Source organism: Leptosomus discolor, chromosome 7, assembly GCF_034619465.1.
Source record: "Leptosomus discolor isolate bLepDis1 chromosome 7, bLepDis1.hap2, whole genome shotgun sequence".
In the NCBI taxonomy this organism is placed as follows: Eukaryota; Metazoa; Chordata; class Aves; order Leptosomiformes; family Leptosomidae; genus Leptosomus; species Leptosomus discolor.
In genome coordinates, this window is record NC_141397.1 from 59,866,682 (window position 1) to 59,888,378 (window position 21,697).

General features: G+C 44.7%; 1 protein-coding gene across 2 annotated transcripts; it reads left to right on the top strand.

Moving 5' to 3' along the window:
• Positions 1 to 6,431: 6,431 nt before the first annotated feature.
• Positions 6,432 to 20,851, top strand: NCEH1 (neutral cholesterol ester hydrolase 1). Of its 2 annotated transcripts, none has more exons than XM_086468212.1 (5): positions 6,432 to 6,569; positions 14,053 to 14,281; positions 16,157 to 16,226; positions 18,632 to 18,808; positions 20,223 to 20,851. In XM_086468212.1, the coding sequence occupies exons 1-5, from the start codon at positions 6,432 to 6,434 to the stop codon at positions 20,833 to 20,835; spliced, it is 1,227 nt and encodes a 408-aa protein (XP_086324338.1). In that variant the 3' UTR covers positions 20,836 to 20,851. The 2 variants fall into 2 exon arrangements, with proteins under 2 accessions (XP_086324338.1, XP_086324339.1); XM_086468213.1 differs by having other exon boundaries at positions 18,632 to 18,803; positions 20,218 to 20,851.
• The last annotated feature ends 846 nt before the right edge of the window (positions 20,852 to 21,697 follow it).

Consider the following 21,697-nt stretch of genomic DNA (forward strand, 5'->3'; position numbering starts at 1 on the left):
AGGTAGCTACCTGAATCTTGTAGAATAAAATCTCTTCTAAAACATCTTCCCAACACATAGCACCTTCTCTTTTGTGTGTTAAGTAAGAAGTACACGTTCCCTGTGATTCATCATTCAGAAATTTAAATATTTGCACAGCGATATCAAAAGTAACCTAGAATAGCCACTGTATCTGAACTGCTGTAGTATAACCACCCTCTGTATCACTTCAACTGAAGTTGTTCTCATGACTGTAAATGCCCATTTAAAACAGTAGCCGCCCAAATGGTACATTAAAGCGTTGTCCAAAAAGGATTCATGAGGTAGTAAAACCCTTAGAGAATAGCACACACTATTTTTCAAGTTGGGCAATGCCTGTCCAATTACATAGCAAAGTAAAAATCAGAAGACAAAAAACAATGGGTGTTTTGGCATAATAGCATTATAGAAAAGAGTTCATCTTCTAGAGTTTAGGAAATCATGTTTGAGACTCTTGGACAGGATTCACGTCTTCATAACACATCAAGTAAGTTCCTAATATAGCAAAGAGCAGTAAGTCGACACTAAAAATCTATCATAATTCTAGGCACATTCAGTTATCAAAATTGCTACCTTAGGTGCAATTTTAATGTCACACACAGCTGTGCAGACTCCACAAAATTAAGTTTCCTAGCAGTGAGTCCCAGTCACCCAGCTAGTTTCTCTCAGAATAGCTTGAGACCTAGCAAGAGCAGAAAGTAACTTTAACCAGAAAGAGTCTTTAGGAATCACCTGTTCAGAAGGTAAGAAAGATACCACTGAGAACTGTTATACAATTAAACCTTCTTTGGCGGTGAGGGTGGAGGGAAGCATAATCTTGAAAGATTCAAACCATATTGTTAATCATGATTCCCACACAGGCAGTTATACGTAAAATCAGACCAAAAGAACCCTCCAGTTAAGAGTACCACTACGTTTAAATCCCACAGGTTATTTTTAAAAAGTCTGAGACATTGCTACAATTCCTGTCATGCTGCTGCTATACCTAATAACACATATATGAACACACACTTACAGAGAACTTCAGAGTATATTTGGGAGAAGCCCATACTTTGGGCTGGGCACCGATTTTCTTTATGGCTTTTCCAACTTATTTATTTATGGGGTTCCATTCTGGGTGTATTAAAAAAAAAAAATCCCTGTTTTAACGGTCACATATAAATTAATTAATCACATAATAGTAGTCACTAGACTTACACACTGAGAGTGCCAAGATACAGTAGAGAACAGCACACAGGAGATGTGAACATAACCGTTTCCCCTCACATAAAAAAGAACAAGAGGCAGAACACCATCACAACAGGATTCAGGCAGACCTGAAGGCCCTTACAGCATTACACTTACAAATGACTCCCAAAAGTTTGTGGAAAGCCTGAAGGTCACAAAACATCCACACGTTAAAATATGTTATCTAAAGCAAGGTGACGACATTAAAAAGCTTCCCGTGTTGCCCTTTTCCCTCCCGAGCAACCACTCAGGAGTGCGACCAAGCTGCCCTGCTGGGAGGGGGCCGGAGGCAAGATCGGATACCGCCAGCTGCCCGCCCCTCAGGAGCCAGCAGGTGCCCGCGGGCCTGAGCCTCCGCTCTGCCCAGAGGAGACCGCTGGAGGCTAAAGAGGGCCCGCAGCGGCGCTGAGCGGCGGGGCTGCCCCGAGAGGCCCCCCCGCTCTCACAGGTGCCATGGACACAACCCTCGGCCCCCCTCAGCCGGCCCCGCCCCAAGCCGGCTCCCCGCACCCACCGCTAGCGGCCCCGGCCCCGGCCCCGGCCCCGGCCCCGGCCCCGGCCCCGGCCCCGGCCCCGGCCCCGGCCCCGCTCACCGCCAATGCCACCTGCCGCTGACCGCAAAAACAACCTCCGCCATGAGCGGCCGCCACCACCGATTCAAAAAGCGAGCCGCCGCACTAAGTGCGCCGCGCATTGGCTGCCGGCACCACCGCCCCTCTGTAAGCCGCCACCTCACTCGGCATCTCTCCGAGATGTCCCGCCTCCTTCCCCGCCCTTTTTGGACAGCCCTTCCACTTCTTCCTTCTCTGATTGGGTGCTGCACCTGCCGCTCACAGCTTAGCCGTCTCCCATTGGCAGCGGGAGGTTTCCTGGGCAGACGAACAGGCGTTGTTGCGGTACCCGAGAGCAGGCTGCTGGATGGGTGGGGGCGCTCTGCGCTGATTGGCCGCTGGAGGGTTTCGAACGCTTCCAACGGCCGCGGGGGAGAGGCCCGGATGCAGCGGCGGCGCGGGGAAGGCGGCGGCGGGGGGAAGGCGGCGGCGGGGGGAAGGCGGCGGCGGGGGGAAGGCGGCGGCGGGGGGAAGGCGGCGGCGGGGGGAAGGCGGCGGCGCGGGGAAGGCGGCGGCGCGGGGAAGGCGGCCGCGGGCGGCCGGCGCTCTGAGGCGCTGTCCGGCTGCCGGCCGGGGCGGGCCGCTGCCGGGGAGCTCCGGCGCCGCTTTGACAGCTGTCCCGTGCCCGCACGGGGCTAGCGCTTTAACGGCCGCAGCGTGGGCGGGAGGGCTGGGCCCGCGGCTCGGCTCCCCTCAGCCCGCCGGGCCTGGCTGCCGCCGCTCCCCGCACCGTGTCCTGAGCCGCGCCGCCACGTCGTGGGCTCTGCAGGGCACAGCTGTCCTTCAGACCGCCTTTGGGGCGCGAAGGGGAGGATAAATAATTACTGTGGCCACCATAAAAACGTTAATGCTATGAATAATTCGGCAAGCTCTGCCTTGCCGAGGATATTGGTGCGCATGCGTTACGCTGAGTTGGGAGAACAATGGGTTTATAGGAAACAAGGGAAAGAGCTGGCAGGAGAAAATGTCACTGGTCAAGGCAAAAGTCAACCAGCTGACTCAATGGCACCAACCCCAAAGCATGTTAATTACGCCAAGTGCTTTCTTCCTTTTTTAATTTTCTCTTACAATAAAGTTTACGGGTCTGGAAAGGAATCCCTTCGTAGGGGCTCAGCATCTCTGAAACCTGGTTTAGCATCATGTCTCGCTGGCTCCATGTGAAAATAGTGAGAGATAACATTTTCTATTTCTAGAATTTTCTATTGTATGCTAAATTCTTATATGCCAGATGGAGTTCTTAGAGCTTACTTACTTTTATTAGTTCTGGCATTTTCATGACTGATCCAGCAGCCATTAGGGCCAGTAAGAGTCCATTGACTTCTTATGATGCAGAAGAAAAACAGAATAGGAAAAAGCAGAAGAAGATGACAGAAAGTGTTGTTTATGTGAATAAAGATTTGCTGATGAGGGACGGGTAAGCCTGTTTTTTTGAGGAAAAGATTTCAGAATAACAGCCTGGAAACCAAGGAGGTCATTTCAGTTTTGACACTTGAGTCAGCCAATTACTGCACAGTCCTGCAATTACTTTATTTCATACACAGTAATTACAACAATGACTTAAAAGTCAAAACACAGCCTAACCCAAGGTCTTTTTGTCACCTTGAAGCACCAGTTTGGGCCACCATTTGCAGTTCCAGGCCAGGCCAACCTTCACTGTTTTTTCCCCTGTTCTTTCTTTGCACTCTTACAAAGCCCTTCTCAGCCAAATTCTTCAGTTTCCCTCACACCCTGAACCAGGGACCAGGTTTCTCCCAGGTTCAGACCTGCAGTATTAGAGTCAATGTTATTTCTGCAGCATAGTTTCTGGAAGATACATTGGTGATTGTACATTAATTTCCACTTAACCTCTAGCTCCTCAAAAAATCTACACAAAATGTTGTGCCTGCAAAGACAGGAGAAGCATATTTGTCGGGGCTGAGGATTAACGGGTGATACGTGCATCACTTCTCAGTTAAAGGTTTAAAAAGAATGTAAGTGATACCTAAACATTCAGTACCTAAGTCCAGGCTCACTACCCATATGGAGAGTGGCTGGGGCATTAGCCATTTTTGGAACGTACTTGGAAATCTACAACTCAGAAAGTAGCGAGGACAATCTTAAGCTATCCTTCCTGGGACTGACAGACAAATTTTAGGTAGTAATCACTTAAGTGGCTAAATGTTTTTTTAATCGAGTGCATTTATCCTCACTAAAGTTTAGATCAGGACTGATGACAAAAAATAATTACTATTCTTTATACGTCTGACATTCAAAAATCTAAGTGCTTTTCTCATAAAAGGCTCTGAAAGAGAAACTACTGGGTTTTGGTTTGTAAAATGTAACATGCGGCTGAAACTTGCTGTTCCCTCCAGTTACCCAGACACCGATCACCCAGGAATATAACACTTACTTAGCGATTAAGTAGTTTCGTCTCTCAGTAACACCCACAGGGAGAAAGTTCAGGAGATGAAATCATGAAGTGAATGCTGTCGCATCGGCTTTGTGGGAGCAGGGGGCTCACACCTCGTGGAAAAAGACAGTGAGGACACATCAGAAGACCTGGTGGGACCCCGAGAGGCCTGAAGGAGACCTTGGTGCCTGCATTGTCGCTGCAAGTTGGCTTTCTAGCAACCATTTCTTGGCTTCAGGGTGTGAGTTTACGTAGGTAGACTGCTCGTCCCCAAGCATCTTGGGGTTTAATTGATTTTTTTTTTTTTAATTAAGAAAGGAATCTTTCTCAGACCCTAGAAAAAAATTGTTTTTTCAACCGACTGACTTCCTTATAAGCACCTGGAAAAAAAAAAAAAACAGATTCCTTAAAGAGCTATTGATTCAGCTCAGCCGCAGCAGTAGCTTTCAAGATGTGAGGAAGGGGGGGACATCAAGGACAAGATGTACGTGGGGGTCAGTGAGAATGTGAGAAACCTCAGAAAAATTCCATCCAGCCTCTTTATCTCTTTTGAAGAGATAAGTAGACGAGAGAGGAGTGGGGCTAGACCCAGTTTTGCAGAGGTTTGGGAACAATGATTTTTGTTGAAAGAGACAGGTACAAATTACTGTGCTCAAGGATCCTGGGTGTGGAATTTCAGGGCAGATGCTTGGGAAAGCAAGGGAGTGGGAGTATGCAAAGCCAAGGGGCAGAGGAGCAGCGCACGAGGTAAAAGAGAAGGTGTGAGCACAAAATCATACAGATTATACTCGGTATAAAAAGCTTGAGACTTGAGGAACGTCACCTTGTGCTGCTTTCTTGACAAAGCTCTTTTCCTTACAGCCCTTTCACATCCGTAGTCTACTCAAAACTGACTGAAAATTACAGAAACTCCATCTGCTGTTCTTAGGAAAAAAGGTTCTTTTTTGTGCATTAAGATTCATAATGCATCTGAATCTGGCTATTGAAATAAATATTTTAATTTGCTGAAAATTGGACTGTGACTCAGTATTAAGTAGTCATTTGTGTCAAGGCAGAACTCTACAGTGTTTATATTTCTTGCATGTTGGGGATGAAAAAGACCTATTTAGAAAATTCTCCTGCCTAAGGTACAAGAAATGTTCCTTCGTTAAAGCAAAATTTGTTACTGAGCCAGGGTCTAAAAACAAAACAAAACGACACAAACCAACAAATTCCCTGTCCAAAATAAAATTACGGAATCTACATACTTAAGAAAAAACAGTCTTTCTGGAACTGTTTTGTGATGTGTTAAGTTGGAAACTATGGTTTGTTAAGCTAAAATAAGGATGTCCCCAAGTTCCTCCTGGAAACACGCTGGATCTGGGATCCTCCGGGATTGACAGGGATCGATCCCCGGTACCGCCATCTCACCGTCACAGCCTCTGGGCTCAGTGGAGAAGGACAAACTGCCTGAACACCGATGTTCGCGTTCCGTCAGCCAAGAGCTGCCACCGTGCACGTCTTCTGGCGTTACAGCCCCTCAAAATGGAAGCCGGTGGGGTTTGTGCATGGGCCGGGCTCGCTGCCGCCGCGTCTGCCCCCCAAAACCACACGGATGCTTTGGCCACCCCGAGGCGGACAAAGGGCTGCGGGCCTGGGTGTGGGTAAGGGGAGGCCGAAGGAGGCACCGCAGACTTGGGTGGCCTCGGGCGGCCCAGCGCACCACGGAGGAGCTCCGTCCGCCCACGGCCCTGGGCCAGGCGGCCTCGTGTGGCCCGGCGGGGCGAGGCCGGACCGGCGAGGCCAGGCACAGCCCCTTCCCCTGAGGGACCGCGGGCAGCCGTGCGGACCGCAGCCCGCCGAACCCCGGCCGGCCCTTCCCTCAGGGGCGGCGGCTGCGAAGCGTCCCCCCCGCCGAGAGACGCGGCGAGCTCCGCGGAGCGGCCTCCCCGGCGGGCGGGCGCTCGGGCGGACCCCGCGGCGGGCGGGGCGGCGCTGCGCGGGCGCGGAGGCGAGGCGCAGTTAAGGCCAACGCCAGCCGGTTGCTGGCACACGGCCGGCGGGCCGGGGACGGAAACGCCGGCACTTCCTCCGGGGGAGGCCGGCCCCGGGGCGGTGCGCTCCGCTCCGCGCCCCGCGGGGAGCCGCGGCGAGGCGGAGCCGCGGCGAGGCGGCCCCGCGCAGCGCGGCGGGGGGTGGCGGCCGGGATGCGGGCCGCCTGGGTGCTGCTGACGGCGCTGGCCGCCCTGGCCGCCTACTACGTGTACCTGCCGCTGCCCGGCACCGTGTCGGACCCCTGGAAGCTGATGCTGCTGGATGCCACCTTCCGGGCAGTGCAGCAGACGGTAAGGCGGCGACCCGGCCCCGGTCCCGGCTCCGGAGAGGCGGACAGACCTGCCCCGGGCTGGGTTGGAGGCTGGAAGCGGCGGCCGCGCCCGCGGGTTGCGGTGGCCGCCCCGGAGGAGCGCGCCTCGGGCATCCGCGCAGCGGGAGCGGCGACCTCCGCGGCCCGCCCAGTGCTGCCGGGCCTGGCCCGGGGTCCCTGCGGCCCGAGGGGGACCCGGCCCGTCCGGAGAACCGCGGTTCTGTAGTTGGAGCCGGGCGGCGGGGGCGGGCCGGACACTGCTGACACCCGCGCCCGGAGCGGGCCGGAGCTGGGAGCGGTCCCCGCGGTACCGGGTCGGTACCGCACCCAGGAGAGCAAGATGGAGCCCGGTTGAGGGGCGATGCTCTGCCTGCCGAGGTGAAGGCAGCGGGCAGCTCCGGGCAGGGTCGCCTCAGGCTGCTCGTGATTTCGTCCCGATCGGTAAATCAAGCGGGTGCTTTTTGGTACAGCCGGCATCCAATCTTCTCTTTAGGGTTTTGTGGTTCAGGACTTGGTAGATGGGGTTTAGTCTGGTTTACAACTGGCAGATAAAAAAAAAAAAATGTTTTTTATTCTGTTACATTAAGTATGCCTCAGGGAAAGGAGACACAGGGAAGCTCCCTCAGATATTGCACTGCCTGGATTTGGAATCGTATCACTAAACAAAACTCTCTGAATGCTTGGTTTCGTCACAAGACACAGGTGACAGTTGTGTCACTTTATGATGTCTCCTCAACAACATTTTTCTGCCAGTGGTTGTATGCTGATATGAAACGGTTCAGAGATCACAAATTTTCTCATAATAGCCTTATCGGTGAACTCTATTTTCTTCTAGAACGGTCTGATCTTTTACAAGGACTGACCAGTTGTGGTCAGGCCTGATGTAAGGTAACATGTATGTGAAAGTGATGATTTTTTTTTTTTTTTTTTTAAATTTCCTAGCAACATTTCATTTTACTAAGTTAGTTCTGAAATGTACAAAAACTTGTACTTTGAGTGGATGAGAGCATCAGCATATTCAAAAAGGGATTAAATGAATTAATAGGGCCCATAAATAGATACCAAAAGGACTAGATGGGAATGTACCTTTTGTGTCCCTAATACAATGATTGTGGGTGCTGGCAAGCATGAGGGGAGTGGACCACACAGTGTCCAGACTTGTATATTCCGCCTGAATAGCTTCTCTGGTTGCCACTGTTGGAGACAGAGTCTGTGAGTAGATAGACCACTCATCTGAGCTGCTGGGGCATCTTCTCGTGGTGCAAACGTTATCACTGAATGAAAACATATCTAGGATGAAAGGATAAAATCTGTTTGCTTGCATACCCTCCCACATGTCTGCTATGAAAATTACACAGACATGGCTTACAGTAGCTTCAGTAAAATCTATGGCTTGACATTCGCTTGCTCCTTGTTGTTAACTCAAGTAACTGAGCAGCGAGTGCTCACCTTGACCAAATTCATCCGTACATGATGCCCCCCCCAGCACACTGCCTGCAAAATGCATCATAACAGCTCAGCCAGAAACACCTGAATCAAGGCCATAATCTCTAGCTGAAGGACACCTATCTTTAGGCAATCATGTGACTATGACTATATGTATGTCTATTGCTGTTGGCTTATGTACACATTCAGTTTGTTGATGTGGTATGTTGGGCCATAGTCAGATGAATTCTGGGGCCTCTAGCTTGGAGGCTGAAGGGTGTCTCTTTTGGGATATTCTGGAGGTCGTAATCCCAAGAGGAGCTGGCAGGACAGAGCCTGCCCGGGTGGCAGCTGGAGCAAACCAGGAGGCAGGGCTGAGGTGCCCACATCCATCCCGGCTCTCTGGGGTGAGGAAGTCTTCGTTAGGGGGAAGTGGTAATTTCTTAGTTGTTTACATGTCTGGCCTTAGAAATACAAACTTCTATAGTGAGAAAAATTAGTACAGAAGTAACGATTCCTGTAACATAGCCTACAAAACAAAGGGAGGAACAAGAGAGTTTTACACAGAAGCATGAAAGAAGTGAGGTGTTAAAGGTGCCCCGAATCACACAACAGGTAAGCTTTGGGACATCCATTTCCAGAAAGAGAAGGTGCTTTCCAAGCATTCAGAAAGTCTTTCCAATACTGAAAGACAGTACAAAGTCAGGAATAAATGACTGCCATTAAGAAGGAGCTGTGTGAACTGAAGCTAGGATTTTAGAGGTTAAGCTTGAGTATATACTTTGTTAGACAGCTTTTGTGTGTGTATATAAAATAAAGTGTATGTCCTTTTGTAGAGCTCAGCTTCCCCTTTCTCCCTCTTCCAGCTATTGCAAGGCCAAGTGGTTTAACATTTCTTCAAATGTGACCATTGAACTTTCACCCACTTCTGAATGTATTTTCAGCTTCCTATTTATTACTTTCCTTTGTAGGTTTGATAGCAGACAGAAGTACATTTCTGATTTTAAAATCTCTGAAATCTACTGTAACCCTTTTTTCCAAGAGCATGAAACAAACTTCATGTGCTTCAAATAAATCTATTATTTTGAAATCAATTTGTGAAGACTGACAATTAAGGATGACATTTTCTCGTTAGGGATAGTGTGTTTGTTTTCTCAGTGCGTTGATAATCACTACCAATAAAACAGTAAGGTTGTTACTGGCTTTCGGTGTACTAATTATAAGGTTTTGCATTTCCATGTAGAGTTTTGTCCCAGTCAGCTACAAATGTTTTTGCAAGCTTGGGACTGACTTAGTTTCCTGGCTCAGCATGAGGTGCTTCAACAAATGTTCAAGTGCAATCACATGGTTAAAAAAATGCATAATGCTTAATCGGTCCGTTTCGGTAAGTAGGTTTCAAAACACACCACAGAAGGCGACCGGTACTCTTATCCTAATCTTAATTTGTGGGGTACAGAGCTAGGAAGAGATGAAGTGCCTTATCCGAGGTCACAAAAATTCCAGTGTCAGAGCTGGAGACTGAGCTGGGTTTTCAGAGCCTTGTTCCCATGCCCTCTTTAATGTCCTGTGCTGCCCGGGAATGAAAACAAGGAAACTTAGGTTTTAATAATATTAATGAATTGATGTAAAGTACTCAACTGAGAATGAGAGTAATTTGCTTCTCTCACCTGTCTCAAAATGGGACATGGTGGCATTTTTACAGAAACCTGTGATGTAACACAATTTTAGATCAGAAATTAAAACCTGGGTACGTACATATACGTACAGGTGCATCAGAACTCTGCTTCACTGAAAATTGGACAACCACATGAAATTAATTATGGGATTGAGCCACAGTTTAAACCGTAGGTATCATTTTACTCGGTGTCTGTCAAGAAGCGGCTAAAGCAACATTTCATAATTCTGCTGTTAACAGCAGGATTGATACAGGCGTTTTCTCTTCTTCCCCCAGCCACTCTCCCTCGTCGGAGTAAAGAGAGCAGCACGTGTTTATTTAATAAGCCCTTTGAAATGAGTTATTTCTGAACACCGCTGTCAAGATACTTGCTATTCTGGTGCATGGCAAGGAAGGAGGGATTTTTTGGAACTGGGACAGCTGTTAGCAGAGGTTTGGAAGGACAAATGGGTTGGTATAGAGGCCATCAGACAGACGTTTATGGAAGAAGGGGGGCAGCTGTACAGGGGAGAAAACTATCCTCATGTTTTTCCTCATCAGCCAAGCAATTCCTTCATGCTTCTCTGCCACTCACTTGCTTTCGGAATAAAATCTAGGGTGTGGGACATCAGCCACGCTGGAAGTCCTGTTTGCAGTAACAGATAACATTTGTCTCTATCCAGTGTAAAAGCAGATCATCATGGATGAATAGGTATGTGCACAAAGCCTTACATTAAAATGTAACCTAGTTTCTGCTTCTAATTAATAAACTGTAAACAGTCTTCTTGGCTTCTTTTCAGGTCTAAAGGAAATTCATAAAACTAAGAGCGCTTGTCTTTGAAGACTGTCTGTGTATAACAGCGTTAAAAATACATATTCTTCACTGGGCAATAATGCACCTGCATTAAGGAAAGGTTCTGTAAAATAAAAGAAAATAGACATTCACCTTTAAGCGGGATAAACTGCCTGAAATGCACACAAAACAACGTTTTGCACACAGCTAAATGGGGAAATGATCCCTGTTTATTCTTCGCTAATCTCTGTTATTGACTGCAGACGTCGTAGTTGGCGTTTTGGACTCTTATGTAACAGGAATGTGTTTTGCAAAGCGATGCCAGAATTGGTGATAGCATCTGCATCTTTTAAGGTGGAAGTTTAGTCTTAGTTCAGTCTCCCAGTTCCAGCATCATTACTCCTTTGAGTCATGAGTGAGATTTGGCTCAGTCCTGGGTAGTGTTGCACGAAAAAAGAGCCTTAGTGGTTTGCTTAATTCCTGATCCCGCTGAGGCCTGAAAGGGCCCTTGGGTCTGACCAGCTGCAAAGGCAGTGGGAGCGGCTGATGCGTTCGGCTTGGCTTCAGAGGTGCGCTGCCTTTGTGTACGGTCTGAACGCGACCTGTTGCAATAGTTCTTGTGCCAGTAGTTACATTACAGAGAGATAAGATATTATATATCTATTTTAAATATTTATTTGTAAAGAAAAAAAAAATCTAAGAATTTTATTTGTAAGAACTTTGGACAAGACTAGCTCTTTGCCAGCAAAAAGTGCAATCCTGATGCCTTATAAATGATAAGCAAATAGGCTGATTAGATAGATATATTTACAGAGAATCTGACTGATAAGTGCTTGGCAAAAAAACTGCTTATGCCTAACAAAAAAATTAGGACTGTTGCTTTTGTGCCCTGATGTACAAAGCATCTCTTCCAGGTTTTTGGGTTCTTGGAAAGAGTGGTCTATTATAGGGAAAGGCAGGCATGCAAGTGTGTGATAACCTGCAGATGGCCACGGTGCTCTGCGGCTTAAAGAACAGGGCAAAACAGTTCTTGGTAAACAACACTAACTAGCCTTGAAAATAAAACATTTCTGATTCCAGGGAACATGTGGTAATCTCGTCTGCGAAGAATGTGAACTGAAGTGGGAGAAAACTAAAATGGGATGTCTGTTGCAGAACAGTCAGGCTAAAAAAAATCTACAAAAACATTGTTTTCCCTGGCAGTATTTCTGAAATGGTTTCCCAGTGGTTACCTTCCCCGGGAACATCCATGGGGCACAGGGAGGATCAGATCTTTAGCTGGTTACATCAGTGGCAGCCCAACAAATTGTATGCCAAATTATTAATAGATGTATTGCTCTTCAGATTTCAAACTGGGTTTTCCTGTGGGAGTTTTCAAGTAACAGTGGGAGAAAAGCACAATCTGAAATTCAGAGATACAAACAGCCTTGTGAATTCAGCATTTCTTCCCGCTGGGTGGATACTTTGTGTTTCTTCTCCCAGAGAAAAGCCTTGCAGTATAAAGAAATTATATTCAATCCCAAAAGCAGCAAACATTTTAAAATTTGGATTCCCACCAAACTATCTCAGCAGGGTGACATTACCACAAGCTAAAGCAAGAAAATAAAGTAATTTTTGCGATTTTTTAGTTTGGAAGTGGATTCCTCTCCCCGCTCATGTAGCAGCCCGTTGTATTTGGCATAGATTTTTTTCTTGTCTTTTTTTCTACAGCAATCTGCAGTGAAAGTGGGGCTGTGCAGGGCCTTTTCTGTACAGCACCTGACTGAAAGCCAGTATTTCATCTTTTTTACATTCAAACTAATGCTGACAGATTAGAAAGTTTCATGGAAGGAGCTGGGATTACAGACCTAAGGAGACAGATCTTCTTTGGCATGAATGCTGCTGAATGCTTCAAAATTCGCTTTTTCTCCGGAGCTGTGCGTTTACCTCCATTAGCCCTTCCTTTGCTATGAGCAGTTGCTCCTGACAGAGAAGCTGAAAGTTGGCACTGAAAGTGGCTGCAAAAAGGGTACTGCAGAAGTACGGTAAAGAAACCCAAGTCAAGCAAGTGAAACAGCTGTCCTCCTGAGCAGATAATAGAAACCAGAAAGAGACTGTGAAACTCTTACTTGCAAAATCATGGCTGTCACGAGGAACCAGACTTGCTGCCACTTCGTTTTTGGACGGGTTAAACTATGGCAACTATCTGTACTTCCCAACGTGAATGTGGTTAGACCAGTACCTGGGTGACCCTCCTCCCTCGGGTGCCAGCAGCTTTCATTCACACGGGCAGGTTTGCACTGCACTAGTGGTACTAGCAGAATTAAAACAGTAACGTGGTCACGTACACTTCTTATTCCAAGTATTTGGTACCTGTACATAAAATAAAAAGTCACAGCTGACAGTTTTCCTTACGGTAGTGTTCCTACAGGTGTATGTTAGATATATGTATTAATTTTCCCTCCCAACTCCATTGCCTTAACTGAGAAAGTTATAAAAAAGGCTTAGCTGAGTATCCAATTTCTAACCTTCATCACTAGGTCAGAGATGAACTTTGCAAAAGGAGAAAGACCCCCCACTACTTCTTTTTAATGGCCAGTCTGGACATAGTAGTCCCTGCAGGCCTTTGGCTCACCCCGTGCCACCCCTTCTGCACCATCTAGGGAATGGGAACAAGTATGCACTACAAATAGCGTGCAGGTCATATGTGGGGAGCAGGTCGTGACTGTTGAGGCTGGAGGAGTGCCTTGGGTCCCAGGACTGTTTGCTGAGAGAAACAGGTCTTTAATCTATTCAGGGCAAAGTTTAAAAAATAAACATGAAAATAAAAATCCTGAATAGCCAAAGGAGATAAAATCTCTCTCCTTGTACCGTAAGGGGACAGAAAGATCAGATCATTCTTCATTTTCCTAGTGTTTTACCCCCACAAAAAAAAAGTAACATACTTCAGTCTCGGGTTGGAAAAGACAAATTGGTAACCTGCCGTGGTTCTTGGATAGTGTTTCAGATCCTTCTCAGTTCAGCAGGTAGCTACAGGGCAAGCCAGTAGACAACCATTATATTCCTTTAAGACCATTCCTGCTTTCAAATTTCTTTGCAATCCTTGAGAACTTTCTTAATTCCAAAGTGGAAAGACCTATGCTTTGGGGTGGAACAAAAGAAGTACTTTCCATTTTTGATACCTTACCACCACAGAAACTTTGCCTGTGTGGTATTGCCCTCTGCTGGCCCTGGTCTGAGGAGCTTCACAAGTCCCGTAATGGAGCACGCTGGTGAGGTTCGTCTCCTTTCAGAGGTATCTTTCAAAGGCAAGGATCTGAGTACTCGTTCACGGTTGTCTTAATCCACGTGGTGCTCGTGGTTTGATTTATTTTGACAACAGAGAATCTTTCATGGGCAAGGTTTTGTTTTCATACAGCTTTAAAAGCATTAGAGGTCTTTCATCATTAATTTTCCAGTGAATATTCTAAGTATCTATATTCGTTTTCATATAGGACCTGCCCTTTGAAGGCGGTTGCATTAAACATCAAGGCAGTATCATATGATATGCTCTGAAGTAACAAAATCTCCTTTTTTTTTTCCTTCCTTTTTTTTTTTTTTCCTCCCCCCTAGTGTCACCTGATTCACTATCTGAGACTCAGCCATCACTTGATAGTTCTGAATTATTTGATTTGTACCTTTGACAAGCTGAAGTCTGTCTCCTCTGAAGACATTAACATCACGGATGCTGTTTTTGATGGTGTGGAAGTCAGAGTGTTTGAACCTCCTGCGAAGCGAGATGAAAGGCTCAAGCGCAGCGTTGTTTACATCCATGGAGGGGGCTGGGCCTTGGCAAGTGCAAGTATGTGTCTGCCAGTAAATAGGATTCTGGTCTGGTTTTCTCGTAGCAGGAGTCACCAAAAGCTATTTTTCCTGCCAGGGATGACAATTTTGCTAAGATATACCTGAATTCAGAAGTAACTGTCTCCACTCTGGTAGATCAGCTTGAAGGAGGGAGAAGGAAAAAATAATCATGAACACGCAGCAAAAATGCATATCTTATCTGCACATGAGCTGTAAAAGGACCAAAAGGTTAATTTTGTTACATCCTGAGAGGACAAAATAGCTTATTGTTTCAATTCCTGGGATGCCTGGATGAGCTGTTTGGGCCAGTCCCCCGTTTTCTGTGGTCATGTGCAAATGTCGGTCGTTGGTGATCAGGATCCAGCGACTACGTGTAAGGGTTTTGCCCCATTTCCACACAAAAATTAGTAGAAGAGTGGGCTGCATGTATCATCTTCGGTTCGGCTCTGAAGTAACGCTTGGGAATACCTGCTGCTGGTCACAGGCAACGGGCAGCACGATGAAGGAAACGGGTGGAGGTGGGTTGCCCTCCCCTGGTCTGTCCCACCCCTTAGGGGACCACTGCCACAACTAGCAGAAATTACCTTGGAAATTAATGATATTTACTCCAATTCACTTGGAAGCAACAAACACGATCAGAGGAAGTAAGGTACAGCTATAGACAACAATAAGCTAACCACTGATCCTCCCACGTCATACTGGAGGAGAAAAGCCTTGAGAGGAGAAAGGTTGTGTGGTTCTTGTGGTTGCTTCAAGATCCGATAGGAGTCTTCCCTCTTTCCCTTCTCCATTGCTCCCATGACATCATGAAGTCTGTACAGCCGTGATGCATTCCGTGACTTCATCTGTAGAAAAAGAACATTAATGGGGTTTTCCAAAGTGTTCTAAAACAAAGACTATACTGGTTGCATTTGGACTAGGCATGTATAAGTCACTTAGACCATGATTTAAGTGAGACTTAGGTTCCTAAGTACCTTTAAAGTCTGGCCTTCACGTGCCTTTGGAAATCCCAGTCTCTTTGTCCTGCAATCCTATAGCAGTTCAAGATTTTGCTCCTCTTTCTACAGAGGAATTGTGCTTTGAGACGGGTTTTCTTAGGCCTGCCCAAGGGATGTTTGTTAGTGTCCTGCCCAGCTCGTTTGTTCTGTAACTATTTGCATATGACTCTTGTTGTGCAAAAAGTTTATATTAAATCACCGTGCTTTTATTTGGATGACTATAATTCAGGTACGTCAGAGGTTGTCCTTGAGTGCAAGATGCGGAAGTTAATGGCACAAATGTTACAGCTAAATATTAAATTCTAAAACTAGATACTTTAGAAAACGCTTAGTGTCTTAGTGTATTTTATAGTACCAGGAACCAGCGATTAAGTAACTGGAAAGGAATAAAATTAAAGGAGATCTGCCCACTGATAAATAGGATAGCTGTGATTAATCCTCCCTTAAATGAGTAGTTCAGTTGATGGTAATAGGGCAACTCATTTGAATCAAAGCAACGCATGCTATAAAAAAATGAACAACAAGCAGTGACTCATACAGCGATAACTGTCTCTGGATGCTAATGCCCCCAAGCCACTGGGTACTTTAAATTTTGCCCAACCGAGAAAGTAGTGATAGGTGGGTGAAATGACGTGCCCCAAGTCACCAAGAAACAGATAAGAACGAAGGCATTAGACTGCAGGACTTCACAAGGCTGAGTTATGTTCCTTCTGCTACAGTACGTATTTGGCACACGCATCTATTGCAAGCTGATCTCGTTTACTTTGCTCGTGTTTGTATTGTCTTTATATTTTCTCAGAAAGCTTATGTACAGCTTTGTGAATATTGACATAAGCAGTCTTGTATGTCCCTAACACCATGTCCTTTCATTCCAGGAACAAGCCTTTATAACAATCTCTGCAGAATCATGGCTGAATCTCTCAATGCTGTAGTTGTCTCAGTTGAGTGAGTAATCTAAAACTGATCAAGTAATTTTAAGGTGTTAGAAGTACATAACGTAGTTCTTTTAGCTTTTACCTTGTTGCTGGCTTGTGTATAAGGCTTTAACTTGGACAGTAATTCTCTATACCAGTCTGATATTTTTATCCTTTTAAAATTACAACAAATTGGAATGGTATCAAAAATTCATTTGGGTTTCTAATTATTTTAGAGGTCATTTTAGAAGGCAGAAGTGTGGGGTAAAAAAAGTAGCACTGGATTCATTTGGACAAATACTAAGGTGCAAATGTTAGTGCATCTTGCAATTGTATCTGCATGTAAGGAGTGCAGCTAAAACCTGAGTTACGATTCTGTAAATACTTGTGAACTTTAAGAACAGTCAAATAAAACCAAGCACATTTGGCCATAATATATACCTGAAGGAAGGCTGAACCACTTCTTTATGCCTCCCCATGTGGCAAGAGGAACTTTTCCTACCCTCAGTGGCCACTCCCACTGCTGCAAGGTGTATTTTAAAGTTATGTATTTAAAATAGTGTTTTTATACATGTATCTAAAAATACATATTAAATCCCCCTCAAGTCTGTCTATAAACCACAGTTTCCAAGTCGTATTGAGCAAGGGTCTGCCACATAAAAATTATCAAACCATTTTACCCCTGCTCATTAACCAGAATACACTGTGCAGTCTGGCAGTTTCCTGCTGCTCTCTCAGTCTCCCACTGTTCCAGTCATCTCACTTAAGCCTTGTACTCCACTCGAGAGCAGAGGACTGCCAGGGTGCCAGACAACAGAGAAGCAGGGCTGCTTTTTTAACTCGCTGAACAATTCCAAGGTAAACAAACCTCACAACTAGTTAACTACATTACCTGGATGACTCCAGCTTGATTGGTGCTTTTCCCATCCTTATTGTCAGCTTCAATATTTTCTTTTGAGAACCAGATCACTTGATGTAACTACTGAAGTTTCCCACCTGCAGTTGATTACACACCGAGCTCTGTGATCTAATTGCAGCTTAATTATATGGAGTTGAAGTTACTCACCCAATACTTATAGTGTACTTTAAAGGGTCTCTTTTTTCTTTTTTTTTACTTCTTTGTTGTTTATTAGTAGAAACAAGGAAAAGTAAAAAAAGCAGCTGTTGGTTATTCCACACGAGCAGTGATCACAGTATTGAAAAGTTCCTTATTGCTCATTTTCTGTTTTATGGTGGTGTAATTCTGCCTGTTGCTCTGAACTATTGTTTACCTCTTCTCCTTAGCCATTCTATCTCTCAGTCAAGGTGTTTGTTCTCAATTAGTGAAGACTAATTAGGTTTGTCATTGGTTTAATTGCAGTCTCGCTTTCATGATAGATGCACAGCCTGTTACCAGCTTTATAAGGAGTTCCCAAAGGACTGTCTCATATTCCTTTGTAGTTGATGCAATATATAAATTACTTTCTGAATAGAGGTCAGATTTGGACTTTGAAACACTTCTCATGTAACCTAAGTTTAAAATTTATTCTGCGTATGAAACTTTTTTTAGCTTAAATTCTGAAGAAACTGTTTTGAATCATAAAACTGGATTTTGTTTTGCTTGTTTTGCTCGGCTCTACTGAGAATATGTAAAATCTGTGGATTGAAAAACTACAAACAGAAGATATGCTTTGTACCATAAAGCCTAGTAACAACCCTTAGGTTACAAATTATTCAGTAAATACGAACAGACTTCTCCTGCACTGTCATTTAGAAACTAAGAAAATCTCACGAATGGGCGTCAGCTGCTGACTGTTCCTGGGCAGACTGTTTGCTCTCTGTGCCTCAGTCTCTCACCTGCACCGTGGCTGTATTCCTGTTCCATTCCTAAATAAAGGAGAGGAGTTACTGGATCTGTTGCATTGGAGCAAATTGGCATTCACTTCTTGGCTGTTGTTCATTTCGTGGCACAGAGGTGTAGCAAGGTTCATTCTCTCCTGAGCATAGGTAAAATTTTGGAGACAGAACTGCTTAGGTGTTTGGCTCAGTGGAATCCGTTGGGCATATATGACTTCTCTGTCTTGTTCTAGTTAAGGTAGGGGTTTGGATCAAAATGAGCCTGATTGTAATGACTCCCTTGCCAAGGGAGTTTAAATATTCATTTGTTTTTATAATGTATGATGAAGTCCTCTGTTGGGAAATCCTAGGGAAGTGCTGCACAATTTTATGCTATCTTGGTATCATTCATATCTAGTAGGTTCATATTAATCTTTCAGAATTAGAGCATTAATTATAAGATTAGGTCTTACGTAAGTATTACACATCTCATATTTTTCCCATAATACCTATCCTAATGAAATAGTTATTTGCCATTAAGGAATACCTGATAGCGCCTGTTAATCCTAAAAGAGAGGTACATTGATGGTGATAATTGTCTCTCATCTCTTTTCTTTGTAGATACAGACTGGTACCAGAGGTGTGCTTCCCCGAGCAATTCCATGATGCTCTTCGTGCTACTAAGCACTTTTTGCAGCCTGATGTCTTAGCCAAGTATTCAGTTGACCCAAGTCGAATTGCAATTTCTGGCGATAGCGCAGGAGGAAATTTGGCAGCTGCTGTGTGTCAGCAGGTAACGTCCACTGTCTGTTTTGTATTACACCGTGACAATCCCTAAATCAGTGACAGATTTTTTTTTTTGTGCTGCGTCATCACAAGGTGGTGCGCCAACCCTAAAGACAGAGTGGTGGAAAGCCAGCATCTAGTCACTCTACAGACGAAAAATGAGTCAATTGCAATATGAATCACATAGCTTGCAATGTCTTACTATGGTTACGAGTTGTTATGGGGCAGATTTTAAAAGCAAGTAGCTAAATGGCTTCTTTTACCCCTTTTGCTGGTGAATTCTTTATTTTTCTAGGTAGGTAACTAGGTACATGTGTAACTTACCAATTTGGCTCTCCTGTTTTTAGATGCTTGTCTCTGAAAATATGTTTTTATTTCTTTCAAATAGAAACGAAGGATAAAAAAAAGGCAATAAAGGAAGCTTAATTCTTCTGTTATCTTCTTGTAGCATTTCTCAATTTTAAGGAGATTTCTTTTGTGTATCTGCAGTTTAAATGTAATCTGAATCTAATCTAGTAAAGATTTCAAAGGTAGCCTGGGGCAAGTAATATTATTTTTCATGGTTGAGTGATATATTATTACTAGCTTTTTTGTATTGCCATAACTATTGCTGATAAGAAAGCAGATACCATGTCCAGACAACTAATTATCATGACAATATTGAATTAGGGTAAAAAATTAATATAAGACAATTACAGTAAAAGTTTCAATACTGAGGACTGATAAACATGATAGTACCATGTTTTGGAAAAAGCATTCCTAATTCATTTTCCTGATGCATAATTCTTTTTAAACAAGATGAGATATGATAGAGGACTGTGTGGCTTGGGTAGAAGATGAGGCAAAACAAGTGTTTGCTGATTCTTCCAGTAAAAGAATTAGAGGGCACCAAATGTATCATTGATGGGCTCAAATCAAATGCAGATGGCAGGGTCAAGTCGAACATAGAGAGGTGCTTCTGCACATGGTGAGCCTTTGCTAGAGAAGACTGTGGATGCCAACAAATTGCATGGGCTTAAAAAACAATTAGATAAATTTGTGGAAGAAAAATTCATGAGAAGCTATTAAAAGCAAGAATAGCTGCTTTGATTCAGGAAGTCCTTCAGCTGCCAGTTGTTAAAACTGGGCGCTGTGTTAGAGAAATGCCCCTTTACACCTTTTGGGTTTTTTTTTTCCTTCTTGCATTTTTCAAAAAACTTGTCACTGATTTCTCTTGGAGACAGAATACTGGGTCTGCCTGAATGGCCATCCTTACAAAAGAAGAAAAAGATCAGGCTGCTGATCAGACAACTTTATCTTCGTAAGAGCAGAATTCAGCCTAAAAACTGTCAAATGACCGGTTGCTTGTATGAAGTTCTAGGCTGATACTGTAACATTTCTTTTCTTCATAATCCAAATTCTATCCTGTATTTTTCCCACAGCTTAGCAAAGATGAGCATTTGACCATCAGACCGAAACTGCAGGCCTTAATTTATCCTGTCCTTCAGGCATTTGACTTCAATACACCTTCTTATCAGCAGAACATGAATATGCCCGTTCTTCCTCGTTATGTCATGATCAACTATTGGATAGATTATTTCAATGGTAATTATGACTTGGCTCACTCACTGCTGATTAACAACCACACTGCTCTTGACGTTGGCCAAGCTCTGTCTTTCAGAGGACGCTTGAACTGGACATCTCTACTGCCTTCATCGTTCAAAAAGAACTACAAGCCTGTCATACAAACCACGGGCAAGGCTGAAATCATCCAGGAGATACCAGCGCTGCTCGATGTACGAGCAGTCCCACTCCTTGCAGAAAACGAAACTCTGCAGCTGCAGCCAAAGACTTACATCCTGACCTGTGAGAACGACGTCCTGCGAGATGACGGGGTGATGTACGCCAAGCGCTTGGAGAACGCCGGCGTGGAAGTCACGCTCGATCACTTCGATGACTGCTTCCATGGCTGTATGATATTCACCATTTGGCCTACGGATTTCTCTGCGGGCGTCCAGACCAGGAACAGCTATATAAAGTGGCTGGATGAAAACCTCTGAAGAGAGAGTCTCTGTAGAAGACACAGGGTGCACAACTCTGGTGTCTGTTCTTGCTAGCGAGCAAACAATGAAAAAGTGCACTTTTCCTGAATTCTGACTGCCTCCGTTCAGCTGCAGTGGCTGGGGTTACAGACCGCTAACTGCGGCGTTCACTAGCTCGGTTGGCCTTGCCCAGCAACGTGTTTTGAGAAAAGTTTGATTTATTATTTTTTTCCCCCTTCTTTCAGATGACAATTGCCAAACATAAACAAAGGTTGAGCAGGGAGGTCAGCGTTCCTGTAGCATTCTTAACGGGCTGCAACTTTCAAGCTCTGACTTTTAATTAGGTAGAAAGGCCACAATTGCCAAATGATGTCAAGTAAAGCCAAACACCTACATCTAAGTCTGAATATGTAAAAATGGGAGCTGGTTTTCAACAGTGGTGAGCACCTGATGTCAAAGAAAGTGTGAACACTCTTGTCTTTGACAGCAGAGCCATGCATTTCAATGTCAGCCGTGGATTTAGGTGTTGGCTTTTAAGCACACAGACAAATGGCTTGTTTACATTAAAAAAAAAAAAACCCACCACCATCCAAAAAAGTGTTTTAGGCAGTGAAGGTGATGCTAGACAAGTCTCAGCCAAATATGTAATTCAGCTTTGGAATTTGGTCTTTATTGCCCCTTAGTTATTTATATTTTATGAAAGCACAGGACTAAATATATTTTTAATAAATAGTATTATAGCATACATACAAATCTGTACGATAAACTATTATGTGTAGCAGCAGAATCCAGGTTGCTTGTATGAGTGAACTTCAAAGCTGACTACTTATTTGACTAAAGAATGTGACTTTGTCTTTGTCTTTAAAGCCTCAGTTGTATG

Excerpts from the sequence above, each read along its gene's own strand:
- NCEH1 (XM_086468212.1), top strand. The coding sequence starts at position 6,432 with ATGCGGGCCGCCTGGGTGCTGCTGACGGCGCTGGCCGCCCTGGCCGCC. Across the intron at positions 6,570-14,052 it reads TCCGGGCAGTGCAGCAGACG|TGTCACCTGATTCACTATCT; the intron begins GTAAGGCGGCGA and ends CCTCCCCCCTAG. Across the intron at positions 18,809-20,222 it reads GCTGTGTGTCAGCAGGTAAC|CAAAGATGAGCATTTGACCA; the intron begins GTCCACTGTCTG and ends CCCACAGCTTAG.